The sequence below is a fragment of the Haliotis rubra genome, unplaced genomic scaffold (genome assembly GCF_003918875.1).
Source record: "Haliotis rubra isolate DU_JTF1 unplaced genomic scaffold, ASM391887v1 Scf71, whole genome shotgun sequence".
NCBI classification, from domain to species: domain Eukaryota; kingdom Metazoa; phylum Mollusca; class Gastropoda; order Lepetellida; family Haliotidae; genus Haliotis; species Haliotis rubra.
In genome coordinates this window covers 900,658-917,884 of record NW_025767424.1, presented here as the reverse complement: position 1 = coordinate 917,884, position 17,227 = coordinate 900,658, and the positions used below count along the sequence as shown (strand labels likewise).

Sequence of the window (17,227 nt, the reverse complement as noted above, 5' to 3'; positions counted from 1 at the left end):
GAAAGACTAATAATTTCGGCCCAGCATCACTCATTATAATAACCCGAACAGCACTCCTCCTCACTGTCGAAGAAAACAATCTGACTGATGCGGCAAGATACACATGACTGTAGACCCCGACCCTTCAAAACAACACAACACAATATATACCCATAACACTTAAACCACAGGCAAACTGTAGCGTTGAACCGGAAGCTGGCAGGGGTAATGGAGGCGAAGAACGATTTGATATGCCACGAGTGGCGCTTAACAATTCAATATGTTCTACGTGAGTGATTATCAAATATGAGGTTGGAAATCTGCGAGCACAACCCTGTGAGGAAATGGGTGTCTACCTTTTATGGTGGCGATATTTTATTTTGACATTAAAAATATTTTTCGAATCGAAGCGAGGGGAGCACGTTGCCAACCTTTGCTCGCTTTGCTCGCATACAGTAAGACTGGTAATTTTTCTCTCTGTTGCGCAACCCTATTTGCGCTACAGTTTGCCTGTGCTTAAATCCTTCTAATCCGGACAGTATCACTCCAGACGAATGACCACATTTAATGATTAACGCTCTAGGTATGATACAATACCAGTGTATGAAACAAGACCTGTCCGACAGCCCGTAACCTGGTAACTTTTGGTCTGGGCCGGCAACTTTTGAAAGTTTTTTGTTTAATTATGCCATTTAAATTGACAAATTATCACATTCGGGCTGGCGATTTTTCAAACTACTTTCATACACTGATAATATACCACTGTTTATTTAAATATTCTAATGAAGATCGTTCGGATACCACGATGTCCACACTATGAGGGTTATACTATATATATTAACACGCAGACAAAATGGCGGAGCGATACTTGAGTGAAGTCAGATATATCTGCGGAAAGGTATCTTGTCGCTACTTCTGTCTACTATATGGACTACAATCAACTCAACATATTCCTGTTATATATAACCTTTTCATGGTATAAATGTTATAACTCCCACACAAGCTACATGAACATGACTGGTATGACGTTGTTTTAACAACACACCCCTACAGGGCCTCAGATCTAAGAGTCGAGACTGAATGCCTGTATTTTGTCAATGGCGTGTTGCAAGTTCTCCAGCTGCCCCTTCAGGTTCCTGGCCACGGAGTGCAACACTCCCTTAGTGTTGAGCAGCTGGACTGACTGGGTGTAGGGGTCATACTGCACTTCGTATGGACGTTTGATCTGAGATGCAAAGTTCCTGCAAAACACAAAGAAGAAAATGTTGGCTCTGTCTTTGTCAATCTTTAATAGTTGTGAAATATAATTGTTGGACTGACTGAGAGTTGGGTCATATTGCAGGTCGTATGGACGTTTGATCTGAGATGCAAAATTCCTGCAAAACAAAAAGAAGAAAATGTTGGCTCTGTCTATGTCAATCTTTAATAGCTGTGAAATATAATTGTTGGACTGACTGAGAGTTGGGTCATATTGCACGTCGTATGGACGTTTCATCCGAGATGCAAAATCCCTGCAAAAAAATAAAATAAAAGAATGTTGACTGTGCCAATATGTAGGGGTGGGTATTGCAGAGAATTTTCATATTGCGATATATTGCGATGCGGAAGCATATATTGCGATATGTATTGCAATATATTGCAAGAATTATTTTTTAACAAAAACTATTTATAATCGAGTTAATGCTTGATTACAAAGCAAAAACACAACAAAATCACTATGATTGATTAACCTTTAATAAATTTTTATTCATGACAAAATAAAAATGTAAGTAACATATGGCACTAATGAAACAGGGAAAAGAACAATTCAAAAAACGGAAATATCCAAAGATTTCCGAGTGTTACGAAGTTTTCCGAATGCATGTCCAAATACCGGTTTTCGATCAGCGTATCGCAATACGTATCGTTTTCATGTCTGAACCGGTAAATACCGGTAAACCGGTTATATTGCGCAGCCCTACCAATATGTCAATCTTTTAATAGCTGTGAAACAGAATTGTTGGGCTGACTGAGTGGAAAGCCATACTGCACATCGTATGGAAGTTTGATGCAGATGCAAGGAATAAAATATAAAGGTTGACTGTGCCAATATGTCCAGAGCTCCAGATAAGATTTAGCTCATGTGGGTACTGTACCCACTGTAATTTTTTGGAGTGGGTATTATGAATGTTAAGTGGGTATTTCATTTTCCGTTACCCACTGCTTTCAAATATGTGCGTATTTCAGTCATTTTACTCACCTAAGTATATATGTCATTGAGTAAGTTTACTAAGCAGGTATGTTCTGCCTCATGTCATACCTAATCAAAACCAACTTAAATATAATGGAAATGATTTCATAAAAACATCACTCATCCAATACTGACAGTACAACACTAGTCCTATACTAACAGTACAACTTGATAGCAATCGATGTCTTTTTCATTACGCAAGCGATTTTTATAAATATATTCCGTACGCATTTGTTTTAAACTTTTTGTGTATCTAACATTTTAAATGCGTAATTGGTACGCAACAATTATTTTTCAATGCGTAATTGGAAATTTTCTATGCGTATTTTACCCGGATACGCAGCTTATCTGGGCCTCTGCTGTCAATATTCATTCATGAAGAACGTGGATGCACCGGCTACAATTTTTTAGTTCTCAAGAACCTGAAAATGTGGTCGCATTTGGAATAAAGGGACGTGTGAGACCGCACGACGAAAGAGAGGTCTGAATTGTATCTAAGTAAGAGAAGCGCCGTAAAATCTCTACCTGTGGATTATGTAATAGTCGAGTTTATTTGCGACATATGAAACAGTATTTGTGCGACTGATGAGTCCGAGAATACACAGTAAAGGTATGTGATGTTGTAGACAAATGGGTGAAGTCGTTTATAATATCAATCTTTTATAGAACCTCCTAAGTGAAGTAATAAACGCGAGATATTCATAACAGTAAAATCAGCACCGGTCTCCTCTTAAATACCGCTATTTCTTTTTATGAGAAGCACGTGTATTCCATGCTGCGGAGGCAAAGTGTTGGTAAGGACGCCACGTGCCGCTGGGCGTAATTTCCCCTTTATCAATCAGTATCAAATACATCCCATCGAATGACCATTTCTTCATACAGTAATGCCAGAACAAGAGTCAAAATAAGAACCTAAACACGCGATCAGTAGACCCGGTCCCGTTCCACAAAGCGATCGAAGCGCTAAGATGATCGCCATTCCAATACCTTTAACATGGACTTACGACTGTCGTAGCGCTACGATCGCTTTGAGGAACGGGGCCCAGTCTACTGATCGCGTGTTTAGGTCCTTATTTTGAACCCTTGTTCTGGCATTACTGTATGAAGAAATGGTCATTCGATGGGGATGTATTTGATACGGGTAGCAAGAAGCTTTGTGTACGTGCATCCACATACCTCAGAGGTATTTTTACCCAAAATGGGTGGATGTGCTCCGCCGGTGTAAATTTGGACACATAAAACCATTTATCCCATTAATGCCCAGGGCCTAGATTTCCGAAGCTCTCTTAGCGCTAAGATCGTCGTAAGTTAATGTTAATGTATGGCTGTCACGACTATCTTAGCGCTAAGAGAGCTTCGAAAATCTAGGCCCAGGGCCGCGTTTCACAAACCAATCGAAGCGCTACGACTCTAGTATCTCCTAGATACTTTAACACAGAGTTACGACAGTCGTAGCGCTAAGATCGCTTGTGAATGAGGACCCTGGGTGGTAAATTTGTACAAACTTCCCCATTGGTAACTATGACCCACGGGGTATTGTGTTAAAAACGCGTTTCGAAATCAGGTCTACCAGACTCTTTAGACCAATTATATACAGCAATTAAAGCTGAATACGAGTACTTCGCTGCAAGGAATCAGTTACATAGGTTACATATAGCAAATGTGGTTTCTGATAACATTTGAGTCTAATTGTCCTCGTTCTTGTTGCTTTCCTTTCACAAATTGGGGCGGTGGGGTAGCCTAGTGGTTAAAGCGTCTTGGTTGACACATGTCATCGGTTCCCAATTGCGCAGATCAATGCTCATGCTGTTGATCACTGGATTGTCTCGTCCAGACTCGATTATTTACAGACCGCCGCCATATAGCTAGAATATTGTTGAGTGCGGCGTAAAACTAAACTCACTCACTCACTATTAGGCAGTACAGATCTATGGTTTCACAAAGGTTGTGTAGCGCGACGGCTGCTGCCACAAGGGTTGGTACCAACTACGTCTGCCGTCATGACGACACGGCTCTAGCCGAACTATCTGGATGTGTTGTGTGTAATGCTTAGACATGGCGTGACGCACGATTGTTCTGCTGTGAACTGTTCCTCACCGGAATGGTTTCAGGAACCAGGGAGAAAATGCGGGGTGTTCCTCTTTTGCCAGCCTGGCAAGTTAGGGATTATCTAGGGATTAAGAGGATCACCAGACCATGTTAATTAGCAAGACAATGGTGGGTGTGGGTGTGGGTGTGGGTGTGGGTGGGGAGGGTGGGGGTGACGGAGGAGATGACCAAGCCAAGAAAGACACAAGTGGACTATGATTTGTATTTGTAGGCCAGGGAGAACAAACGGCATGTTCACTATTAAAGCAATGTCCAGCCCAACAGGTGCAACAACTCGGAGGACGTTGGGAGTGAGTCTTCCATTTTCGGCAATAGTTTTCCCAAGAGTGAGTGAATGAGTGGGTGAGTTTAGTTTTATGCCGCTTTAAGCAATATTCCCGCAATATCACAGCAGGGGACACCAGAAATGGGCTTCACAAATTGTACCCATGTGGGGAATCGAACCCGGGTCTTCGGCGCGACGAGCGAACGCTTTAACCACCAGGCTACCCCACGGCCCCAGTTTTCCAAGAAGAATTACAACAACGTTTACATCATGCAGCCGCCCAAGCCAACCAATATAGACACCTGTTAACCAGGACTCACAGCCTAATGATTGAGTAACAACAACAAAGTGACCATGTGATTGTTGGGAGCAATAATGGTTCCATCAATAACATCATTCAAACCTTCACGACGTTATGACCAATGAACACTCTCTGATACATAGCTTGGCACATGTCATGGTAGACTGTCTCCCAGTCCCTGAACCGCATTACTTCCCCTACTGCCCAGCCCTTCCTGCAATGCTGAAGCTCTAAATGAAGCAAGTCTAGTTTTCCTCAGTTTATCTCCCTTCTCACTGGGGCTCCTTTTCAATTTAAAAGGAATTGTTTGTTTCTATAAAAATAAGTGTTAGTCTAATGCCGTGGCTACTGATTCACACTCTTGGACTAGCTGTTCCAAATAAGTGACCGTTAGGACTCTGCTGTAATGGCCAAGACATAGAGAGCTACTGAATCGTGATATTCACTGGTCAAGTCTTCTGAAACATGAAAAGTCTTCTGGAAAGCGGAAATCTGGCTGTAACTGTAGGCATATGACTTGAAACATGACTTGCAACATCCTAAGATTTTCATACCATTGATCTTCCTGTTCTCCGAAACATATCTTTCAACCAATTTCTGGTTCGTTTTGTCCAAATTATATTTTCTCTAAGAAAAGACGAACTTATCGCCAAATTTGTAACAAACGTTGCTTTCTCCTTTTCCAAGCATGCTGATCACTGGATTGCCTGGTTCAGACTCGATAATTTACAGACAGCCGCCATATAAGGGCAAAATAGCCGAGTGCGGTGTTAAACAAAACCACCCAACATTCTCCAAGCACTACGTCCAAACCTCACAATTGTTTTGACTCAAAAGCGTAATTGATTGACTGTGTGTAATGAACTACCCCAAATATACCCGTACATAAATATACAGCTACTTTTAACCCTTTGCACCAGTGGTTAAACCCATTGATTGACTGTGTAATGAACTACCCCAAGTATACCCGTACATAAAAATACAGCTACTTTTAAACCTTTACACCAGTGGTTAAACCCATCCGAGGGAAGTATTTTTCCCTGGGAGCAAAAATGGTGCATTATATATGGAACTATACCAGTAAAATTTTTATAACATTTATATATTTTTCTCCAAATCCAATCGTCAATAAAATACGTTCCATTTCCTGTCAGTTTAGGATTCTTTGTATAATATTGAAAACAAAATTGGTTGATAAAATTTTAAAACGACAAATGAAACGTCCTTGTATTAATTTTCATAGGCTTTACTTGTTCTTCAACTGTACATTCAGTTGAACTGTTGAACTCCACTAGAGAAGATGCTTCACTGGTACATACGATTTATATGTAAATATTCAAATCGATATTCATCCGCGGAGATTTTGTGACAAAAAAGTAGCCAACAGCCATTAACTTTTCATCGCTGACAATCAATTAATTCAGGAAGTGTTCTTTTTAAAAAAATGAATCTTCCTTTTTATGAGATTTTCGATTCATAGTGATGTTTGGAATACTTTAGAATATATTGATTTCCATCACCACAAAACGAGGTGAGGCTTCTCCAAACAAAACGACCGAATGAAAGTCAGACGTAAATTTGAACAAAACTTGAGGAATATTTGCGGCAAAAGTGTTCTATTTAACTGCAGTTAAAATGATTTGATCACACTGACCCCTGTAGTTTAGACTTTGTGTTCAATTGATCATAAGAATAAACATACGTTTTGTTTGGAATTTGCGAATAACGATTCCATTTCAGTCAGAACCGCGGTTGAGCTGAGAACTCCAGGGAGGTGCTTGCACTCGCTCAATAAAGCATTGTGACATATGGAAAGAGGTGTCGCTCGGTGGCATCCGATCGATTAGGAGTTGTCATAAGGGAGCCTTTATTATTTTTCAAACCAGCCCCCTTGTATCGAATCAACACAACTCGAATACAGTCAAACCTTACGTTCCATGTTAGATGCGTGCATCAGAAGTCGACGGAGGAGTATTTGTACTAGGAAATATTGAATATTGAACAGCGCTTTTATCGCTGTCTAATTTGGGATTTATGGCTTTCCGGAAACATGTATTTTCAATCAAGGTTGTTTTTATGAACTGAGGATGACTGATTGTTACATTACTTGGGACGCAATATATAAAGCGTCTCTTCGTTGCTAGTGTATACATCAGAGACAATGTGTATGTTTTTTCTGAACGTTTCCTAGTTCGTAAGGACAGATAAGAAGTCATTATTAAGTGCAAATGTCACAATGCAATTCAGCGCTCAGGGCATTGCAATTAACGTAAAATAAATGCAAATAATTATAAACGCATCTCAGTATGAAATACAGGGTAAAACACTAGGCATTCACGTTCTTGATTGCCTAAAATGAGCCATTCAATCGATCGTAATTGGTCCATGATTCGAAGTTGGTTGAGTGACTGAGTCGCGGTAACGGCCTTTTATAAATGCGTCCTTCTTCTCGATTCACCTCTGATATCGATTTTTCATCTAAATGGCATTGTTTTTGCATTGCGCAGGTAGGATATTGTTAAGTGAACTATTTTAGAATTGAAACTGCATAAAATAGAAGTCATTCAAACAGCAGTTGATTTGGAAGAACGAGAAAGATATAGATTATTTGAAGCAGTGTATACATCATTGGTTCTGCTAGTTGCTCCAAAGATAATGTAAGGTCCAGTTCGCTGCTCAAGCCTGAAGTATATGGAGCAGGCGTAGCAACTGGAATCATTTGAGAACAGTGAGTGCCTAACCAAGCAAGACTCACGATGTCAATATCATCTCAGAGAAACGAGCAACGAGAAGGGTATATTGAAAACGAATGCTAAAAATTCATTTGCCCATGAGCTAACCTGTGGTTGATAACAAGAGCAACGAGCAGGCCCTTGGAACCATCCGATCCTCATCAAATAGATCCTTAGGTTTGTTTGTTTGTTGTTTAACGTTCTAGCTATATTTCGGCGGTCTGTATATAACAGTCTGGACCAGAGAAGACAGTGATCAACAGCATGAGCATCGATCTACACAACTGGGATACGATGACATGACTTAACCAAGTCAGCGAGCCTGACCACCCGATCCCGTTAGTCGCCTCTTACGACAGGTATGGGTAACTGAAGACCAATATTCTAACCCGGATCTTCACGGGTCGGGATCCTTAGGACATGTTACGTTGAACGTATGACTCGTACAATACATGTACTCGCTGTACAAGAGACGTTAATAGCACCATCGCCACTTGATTAAAACTGAAATTAAACTGACTGAGAAAAGTAAGTAAACAATAGGAAATCGGATTTGACCAAAAACAATTCAAACGTTATCAAAATGTTCCTGTGTAAAAACAGTCAGCAAGACTATAAATTTCATATCCAAAATACAAATATATCAAATACATTACTATCGAATAATCATGTCTTGTTTCAACTTTGTTTCAGTATAACAACCCGTATGGTCGTATGTTTAGAACCTTGGCCAGCCGGAGCTGTCGGAGCGTTAGCGCAGGCTGAACAGACCCAGGGAACCAGGCTGAACTTTGGCCAGCAACGGAGGGCAGACATACCGGAAGTGGGTTCGTGCACGTGTGTATCACGTGACATCAAACAACCTGTCAGCAGGCGTGAACGTTCTGTAACAATTTCAATTGTGTTATCGTTTGCTTTTGTTTTCAAATCAGAATATAGAACAACCTTCTGGAGTCTCATACAATACTTCTGCTCCACGGCTGCTCGAGGTAGTCTGTAGTCTAGCGGAACAACCCGTGAGGAGCCGATTGGCCAATTTGTTAAAAAAAACCTTTTTGAAAACCTGGCAAACGCAAAGCCGGTTGTGAAAAACGCAAATAAAAAACTGCCTGTAAACCTTTTCGGGAATTCACGCCCACGTATATATTTATCATACGTTGCCACCCATATAACTGAAGCCACAAATCTTCATCGTACACTCTTCACCTTTGAAATTAAGTGAGCTGAAATACTTTCCATTAATTTTTATCACAAGGAAACCCTAATTCAGCTCGGATTTTGGAAAAACTAAAATCCCCCTTACCTCATTTTGTCCATCATGTCTTCGAACGACTCCACCACGACGTACAGAGGCTGCAGGTCCTCGTCGTCATACTTCAGCATGGACGTCTTGAAGGGGTCGAAGGGACGATGTTCCGGCACGTCACTGAGGGCGTGCTTCAGTTCCCCATACGCCGACAACACCGCAGCACCACATGCCCGGATCTGACCCTGCTGCTTGCACAGCCCGAACTCCACAGTGAACCAGTATACCTGGAATAGTTAGAACAGTGAACAAGTGTACCTGCAATAGATGCAATAGTTAGAACAGTGTGAACCAATATAGAACCTGGAACCTGGAATAGTTAGAACAGTGAACAATAGTTAGAACAATGAACCAGTACCTGGAATAGTTAGAACAGTGAACCAGTGTACCTGGAATAGTTTGAACAGTGAACCAGTATACCTGGAATCGTTAAGTCCTGACCTAATTTCCTGGAATAGTGAACCAACATCCCTTGAAAAGAAAGAACAGTGAACATATATAGCTGGAAACAGTGAAATATTATACCTGAATAGTGGAAACTGTGATACCCTACAAAAGGTAGAATTGGCAAAGTTCACTCTTTATGCCTAACCCGTCCGCCGATGGGTCGTGGTAGACTATCAGAGAAAGAGATTGAATCCGTTTCGCTCACCCTCAACACTGACAAACAAGCATCGCTCCAGACACTTACTGTTGCAAACTTTTCAATGTCCTCATCAGCCGCACCAAGAGACAATAGTCCAAGTTCCTGAGAGAACTGGGCGAACACAGGATCCGCTAACAGTGGGGCGTGACCCAGGAGCTCGTGAATACAGTCGCTGTAAGGAGAGTGAGTGAGTGAGTATGGTTTCACGCCGCTTTTAGCAATATTCCCACAATATCACGGCGGGGGACACCAGAAATGGGCGCTGTAAGGAGAGGTATCAGTTGTACGATATTTCAGTTGTAGCACGGCGCGTGGAAGATATAGCTTAGCCTATCACTTAAGTGAAGCGCTTTTGAACAAGCCAGGCGTACAATCAGACATGTATATCACCTGTTGCTGTGTATATTTCTTGTGGTATCTGTATATACCTAAATGTGACATATATATCATATCATATCATATACATAAACAGGATCGTTGGTTTATTTGTTTGGTTAATATTTATTTGATATCTCAGTCATGAAAAGGAGGTGAAATACACTAGAATTAGTGGTTGGTGGATATACTGTATAACTTGCTGTTCTATGACGCAGGAATTGTTCTTGGTCGGAGGACGTGTTTCATACTATATAACTCACGGTTCTGGGGACTGTTCTGGTTTGGAGGGATGTCGGATGTACTGCGTGCACTGGAACACTCTGAAGGCCAAGGACGCAAGGAAGTCACGTGCAGATAACAGACCGGCGACAGGGCGCAGCTGGAAACCAGTTTTACCTGGCGGCGACAAATACAACTGGGTTACAAGAAATTTAGAGAATAGGGCATGCAAGTCTCGCGAGGCGTTACTTCCGGTGCTAAGATGGTTCCCGGCTCCCTTTGCACGCGCCTACTTGCGAGACGTGGCCCAGCTTACTTCCGGTACCAGATTTCCGGTGACAAGCGTATATTCAAGAGCCAGTTCTGGTTCCAAATTGCGCGACCGCCAAATATGACTTTATCAGACCGGCCCAAGTGTACAAAAATGCATGGTTGTCACATCTGTTGACAGTCGTTATAGTTGGGAATAGTAATTGGGATAGTTAGATCGGATATTTGTTATTCCTGCAGGTGATTGGTTCCTTACTGTCAACTTACAATCATGAGAAAAGGTATGAGACGTTGTTTGTCACCGGAAGTACTAAACAACGTAAGGTCTCGCGAGGTGCCGTGACCTACTTCCGAGCCCATTTAAAACAACAATAATTGATTCACTGTACGGTAGATATAAATTATATACTTATGCCAATAATGGTTGTCACCCCCCTCCCCACCCCAACACACCCTCTCCAATAAAAATAATTTATTATGCTTTAAAGGAGTCACTGACCAGGGCTCCAGATAAGGGCCGTATCGGCGTATGTACGGATAAAAAATATGCACGATACGGTAGGAAATAATTTAGAAAACGTAGCAAATACGCAAATAGCAATGGTGTACGGTCTTAGAATCTTGTTTTATTTTTCATTGACCTGTTTACACAAGAATCAATGTTGTGGTGCATACATGAAACGAAACACAAGATTACTGATACTCCATTAAATTCCATTCAGTACTCTACATGTACACTTAAGGTTTTCCAGTACTCCTATATTGAACAAATAAGGAGTACGTACTCCTGATGTTGAAAAATTATCTGGAGCCCTGCAGTCACTGTACTTAAACCGTGACATCTGTTTGCACTTCAACGTAGCTTTGATCACTATTTCAGTCAGGGTATGATTGTATATTGTTTAACGCCGCAATCAACAATATTCCAGCTATATGGCGGCGGTCTGTAAATAATCGAGTCTGGACCAGACAATCCAGTGATCAACAGCATGAGCATTGATCTGCGCAATTGGGAACCGATGACATGTGTCAACCAAGGCAGCGAGCCTGACCACCCGATCCCGTTTGTCGCCTCTTACGACAAGCATGGGTTTCTGCCTAATAGACTGGAAGTCCACGGCGCACCCAGTGACAGTCATCAACCAGTGACAACGTAGGGATCCTCCCTTCAAGCGGTACCAACAGGGATACACTTTGTGCAAGGATGACGGAGTATGGTTTTACGCCGCTTTCAGCAATGTTCCAGCAATATCACCACGGGGGGACACCAAAAATGGGCTTCACACATTGTACCCATGTGGGGGAATCGGACCAGACAAGCCAGTGATCAACAGCATGAGCACCAATCTACACAATTGGGAACCAATGACATGTGTCAACCAAGTCAGCGAGCCTGACCACCCAATCCCGTTAAGCGCCTCTTATGACAAGCATGGGTTACTGAAGATCAATTCTAACCCGGATCTTCACGGGTGACATGAATAAATATGTGAGGAAAGCCCACGATACACACACTACTCGTTTATGTTTATTTCTTTATTTTAAACAACAGGAGTGAAGTATGTTGTCGACGGTGCACGGATCATATAAACTGATATTCGAACCGCAATCAGCAGATATCTTCGCTCTGCTAAGGGAGGCAGTTCTGCATTCTGCTCGTTCATACACCTTTTCCTTTGAAGTCATCATCATACAAATTAATACCCGACATAAATGCTTACGTTTCAGGAAGTTGGAAACATCCTCAAGTTGGGGTATTATCTCAGGTCCGTAACCACATTCCTCTTCCAGCACTTTAAAGATGGCGTTGTGCTGCTTGCACGCATGCGTGGGATACAGCTCCTTCAGCGTCCGGTACACGTGAGCCCTGATTTAATAGAGGAGTCCGTGAGTGAGAACCTTTGATCAATTTATCGTTATTTCATGTCGTATTTCAGGTAAATACGAGAGGAGGGTTTGTGACACCAACTATGTGTGGTAATGATAGCAGGTTCATAAAACAACGAATGTTTGATACAGCGCTCGAATGCTGCGGGGAAATTTGGCACGGGACACCTATATAATTTGTGGTTTAATGTGGTTTTCTGAAATTAGATTTGATTAACTAATTAATAACCTTATAAACTCAATCAAACACGTTGTTTCCTATTCTGTAGAACGCAATTGTCAATATTTGATTTAATATTTAAAATTAAATTAAAATGACATATACATTTCATTTTAACTGAAAAAAACCTCATTAATGTTCCATCTTTAAACTTCAAACCGTAAATGAATATGTGTTATCGATGAAGAGAAACCGAGATGATATTCTCAAGACATTATACCTTTAAATACACGTGAAAAGATATGATTGGTATTGATTTCAAATATATTTCTTCTTTTAAACGATTTCATTTGTACGAAAAATACTGTACACATGAAAACCAGAGTTGAGCGAAAATTACTAACGTTATTAAAACGAAACACTACAAAGTTGATGTCTAAAACACAGCCATGATATCCCTATCGAAGACATTACCATCCAATAAATATTTCTTGTTTGTTTCAGCGACCATTAAACATAGGTGTACACTGTCTTTTGTCCGGCAGTGTAGTACCTTTTATCAACGAATATTTTATCGAAACGACACGTTTAAAAGATAAAGAATTTTGTTGAAATTCATATAATCCTGTTTGAGAGAAGTAAATCGAAACGTTTCACTGGAAGCATAAATTGAAAATTTGACTTAACAGCCTTCCTTCATTGTTGACACATGAAAATGTCACTATAAATGGCAATAATGTTTTTAATGTTTCGTACACAACATTCTAGGATATATTGTATGTTTATTATTGTGTATCAATTTTCCCAGTAATAGATTTACAGACACATCGCCCAACAGAAGTTAACACAAACATATCACCACCGCTATGGGCCATGCCATCTTCATTACAAAATCATCGCCGTCTATCCAATGACTCAACACATTAATACTGAGACCAATGGCGCGATGATGACTGCGCCAAAGGGTCAACATCTCCGGAAACCGACTGTTGACCAGCTGTTAAAGCCTGTCTGTGGATAATGTGTGTCCAGCTTAGAGACCTACTCTGGCTCCGGGACCAGAGTTGCGCCAGGACATGCCCCGTCACGTCTCCACCGGACTGAGTAATCGCCCAAGAGGAAGTACTTCTCCCATCATCGTGTTGTGATGGAGAGCAAGGGCGATGTAAACAGATGAAGGGATGTCTTACCATGTAGCAACTTCGTCTTCCGAGTATGTGACCCTGGGTATCGCTTGTGAGCTGGGGGAAGAGAGGAGACGTCTGTCAACATGGTCATATATTAGGGATGATTGTGAATTCACGTTTTGATGCATTGGGAATATTAGCTGTGGAATGCATTTCTCTGATCTTAATAACTGAATTGATGGTTAATAGACATATCTACTAAAAGCCAGACATTGCGGTCATACCATGGTTTCGGAAAAACTCGTCGTAATACCTACTTCTACCAAGAGAAAAATGTCCTGTTCGAAAATGTCCCACTGGTTGTCCGGTTAGACCAAAAACAAAAATCAATTTGTAGTTGCCACATGAAAAGGGCTCATGTACACGGAGAACCGTACACCTCAACCAATAATACTCTTATCCATGACTTTGCACGGCTAATTAACGAAAATGCCTTCGTTTTGGTGTAAATGAAGAGAAGGAATGGTCATGACTGGACTGTCGGTTGTGACAAGCCTAGCTCAGTATCGGATTTTGTGTGTTTGTTTGTTTAATGCCACAATCAGCAATATTCCAGCTATATGGTGGTGGTCTGTAAATGATCGAGTCTGGGCCAGACAATCCAGTGATCAACAGCATGAGCATCGATCTGCGCAGTTGGGAACCGATGACATTGTGTCAACCAAGTCAGCGAGTCTGACCACCCGATCCCGTTAGTCGCCTCCTACGACAAGCATGGGTTACTGAAGGCCAATATGCTAACCCGGACCATCACGGGTTAGTGTTTCAAGAAGTGTTTCAAGAAGTAGGTAGAAGGACTGGGAAAGGTATATCTTACACCAATGTACGAAAATATCTACCGCACGTCCACCCGCTCCCCAGAGGCGTCCTCCTATAAGTTAGACGTCCCAAACCCAAACACACAACTTATACATTTGTAGTTGTCTAACCCAAAACATGGGTTTAAGTCCTATACACACTGACACACGTTACACCAACCCGTTCAAAGTTTGGTGGATTAAAACTCAAAAGAGAAAAACCAAAACGGACATACACATTTAAAGTACTTTGTTCTGTCAGCTGAGCGGTACCGAGTCACCATTATTTATTGGCTTGTGGTTAGATAAATGGTTCAAGAACCATTTAGAATTTAATTCATTTGTAATACATTAGTTTATGGTGAGTGAGTGAGTGTATGGTCTTACGCCGCTTTTAGCAATATTCCAGCAATATCACGACGGGGAACACTAGGAATGGGCTTCAAACATTGTACCCATATGGGGAATCAAACCCAGGTCCTCGGCATGACGAGCGAACTATTAACCAAAAGGCTACGTCACCGCCCCTGAGTTTATGGTCAAACAGTTTAATAACCGTTTTGTCTCTATACGTGCAGATTTGGACGAGTATATAAAAACAACAATTCTCATTACATGTATGGTAGATCGTCTCCCGCTTGTTTACACATTGTACATGACACGTGATTAATTTCTTCAAAACTTTGAAACCTTTTCATTATTTTGGGAAGCAATTACAATTTTCTTACAATTTGGAATTTTTGTGCACATAACTGCGTTCATGTTCAAATTAAATGCAATGACGTCATATTTGCAAATTGCTACAAATATTTTTGTCTCTTCGGTCTATTGGCTCTGCAAGATTACCGCCATGTGCTCTTATAACGGTAACAGTCTTTGCTTCACTGTAATATATATCTCACTGATTCATTCAAATACTTCATATATTTTGTGTGTTCGCTCATTCGGCGTTTAGGGCGGTGGGGTAGTCTAATGGTTAAAGCGTTTGCTCATCACGCCGAAGACCCGGGTTCGATTCCCCACATGGGTACATTGTGTGAAGCCCATTTCTGGTGTGCCCCGCCGTGATATTGCTGGAAATATTGCTAAAAGCGGCGTAAAACCAAACACACTCACTCATTCGACGGTGAGTCTGTCAAATCTATATATTCCAAAAGTTTGTTTTATATTATTTCGGGTGTCTAAGTGTGTAAATAGTAAATGCAATGTAAAGTTTAATATTTGTTGTACAATGTTTGAGGATATTTTTGTTGGGGGCGGGTTAACTACAGTTCGGACTGGTTTCCTTTGTTGTGTTCGAGTCCGCAAGAAATATGTGAACGCGTGTACGGTAACCCAGTTTGTTGGGTATAGGTGAGAGGGCGAGATTAACGCTGCTTTTATCAATATTCCAGCAATATTCTCGGCGGGGTACACCCTGAATGGGCTTCACACATTGTACCCACTGGGAATCGAACCCGGGTGTTCGGCGTTACGAACGAAAACCTCCACCACTAAACTACCTCACCGCCCCTGGTGGTGGGTATTGTGGCCGTGGAAACTCGTTGACAATTACATCACAATAAACCTAAAAGTATTCTTACTGTCGATAAGTGAAGGCTATGTCAGCGATCTCCTTCCGCCTCTTTCTGTACTCGATGTCTGTGTAGCCCTGGAAGTAAGAATGGTTGAGTGAGTGAGTGAGATGAAACACCGCATTACATCAATAATGCAATCATATATATTGCCACCTTAATAAGACCCTAAAACATAAGTATGACGTAACAAACCAAGGTTGATAATCTTGACGAATATGGGACTCGAACCAATTATCAGCGGATCCTGCTGGGATAAACTAAGCGTAATACACCACTTGACCAATAATGTTCATCCTTATAATAATACATTACTCTACTAACATGAATTATTATTTGAAATTTTGGTTTATGGAACACACAAATGTTAATAATTACTGATTACAAGAAAACGCTTTGTCTATACGTCATGGGATATGACCTTGCACGTGACCTTACCGGATGATGGTGATCAAGTTCCGGTTCAAACTTGGTGACAATGTGCGTGCATTGGTCAAGCTCTGATATGTGCCTCGGGAACCACAGCTCTGGAAGTAACACAAGCCTGTTCATTGTCTCCAATCACGAGATAAATCATATTTGTAATTAACGGGATTGAGATACACTCTGACGAGGAACATGACACATGCGTTATGAGAATAAACATTTGAGGTAGGATACATTTAGTGATTAGATTGCCCACTGATCACATCCATCAGTTTCCTTTGAGCTATTATGACATAACAAATTATTCATTGTGTATCAGTAGACTGGGCAAACATATCATATCTCGAAGCTATTTGCTGGAAAACGTTAACGTGTATTGTGCTAATTGTGAACCTGTCAAACTATATATTTACGGTCAAATTTCAAATTCAAATCGGTTTTTATTGCTTGTGCTATCGGGATGACAACTGGAACATCACTATATTAGATTTTATTATAGTAACAGCGGTGAGCGGATCTACGTGGGTGGGGTGGTGTGGTGGTGGGGGTGTGTTTAATGTCGGAGTTTTAGTTCTATGGCGTGTCGGGTATCACATACTGGAGGAAATTTCTTCACTATAAAGGGGATCACGTTTTGTGTTGTCATCGATCACTGGTCTATTGTTGTCATCGATCACCGGTATATTGTAGTCATCGATCACTGGTATATTGTTGTCATCGATCACTGGTATATTGTTGTCATCGATCACTGGTATATTGTT

General features: G+C 41.2%; 1 protein-coding gene across 1 annotated transcript in view; it reads right to left on the bottom strand.

Moving 5' to 3' along the window:
* Nucleotides 1-430: 430 nt before the first annotated feature.
* Nucleotides 431-17,227, bottom strand: part of LOC124259093 (tyrosine 3-monooxygenase-like) — a 67,657-nt gene continuing 50,860 nt past the window's right edge. The window contains exons 4-11 of the mRNA XM_046693184.1: nucleotides 16,479-16,567; nucleotides 16,050-16,117; nucleotides 13,673-13,723; nucleotides 12,157-12,302; nucleotides 10,207-10,342; nucleotides 9,614-9,740; nucleotides 8,920-9,149; nucleotides 431-1,220 (exon numbers count right to left, since the gene is read on the bottom strand). Coding sequence (XP_046549140.1) covers nucleotides 1,043-1,220; nucleotides 8,920-9,149; nucleotides 9,614-9,740; nucleotides 10,207-10,342; nucleotides 12,157-12,302; nucleotides 13,673-13,723; nucleotides 16,050-16,117; nucleotides 16,479-16,567 — 1,025 coding nt within the window. The 3' untranslated portion in view covers nucleotides 431-1,042. The remainder of the gene's footprint in view (nucleotides 1,221-8,919; nucleotides 9,150-9,613; nucleotides 9,741-10,206; nucleotides 10,343-12,156; nucleotides 12,303-13,672; nucleotides 13,724-16,049; nucleotides 16,118-16,478; nucleotides 16,568-17,227) is intronic.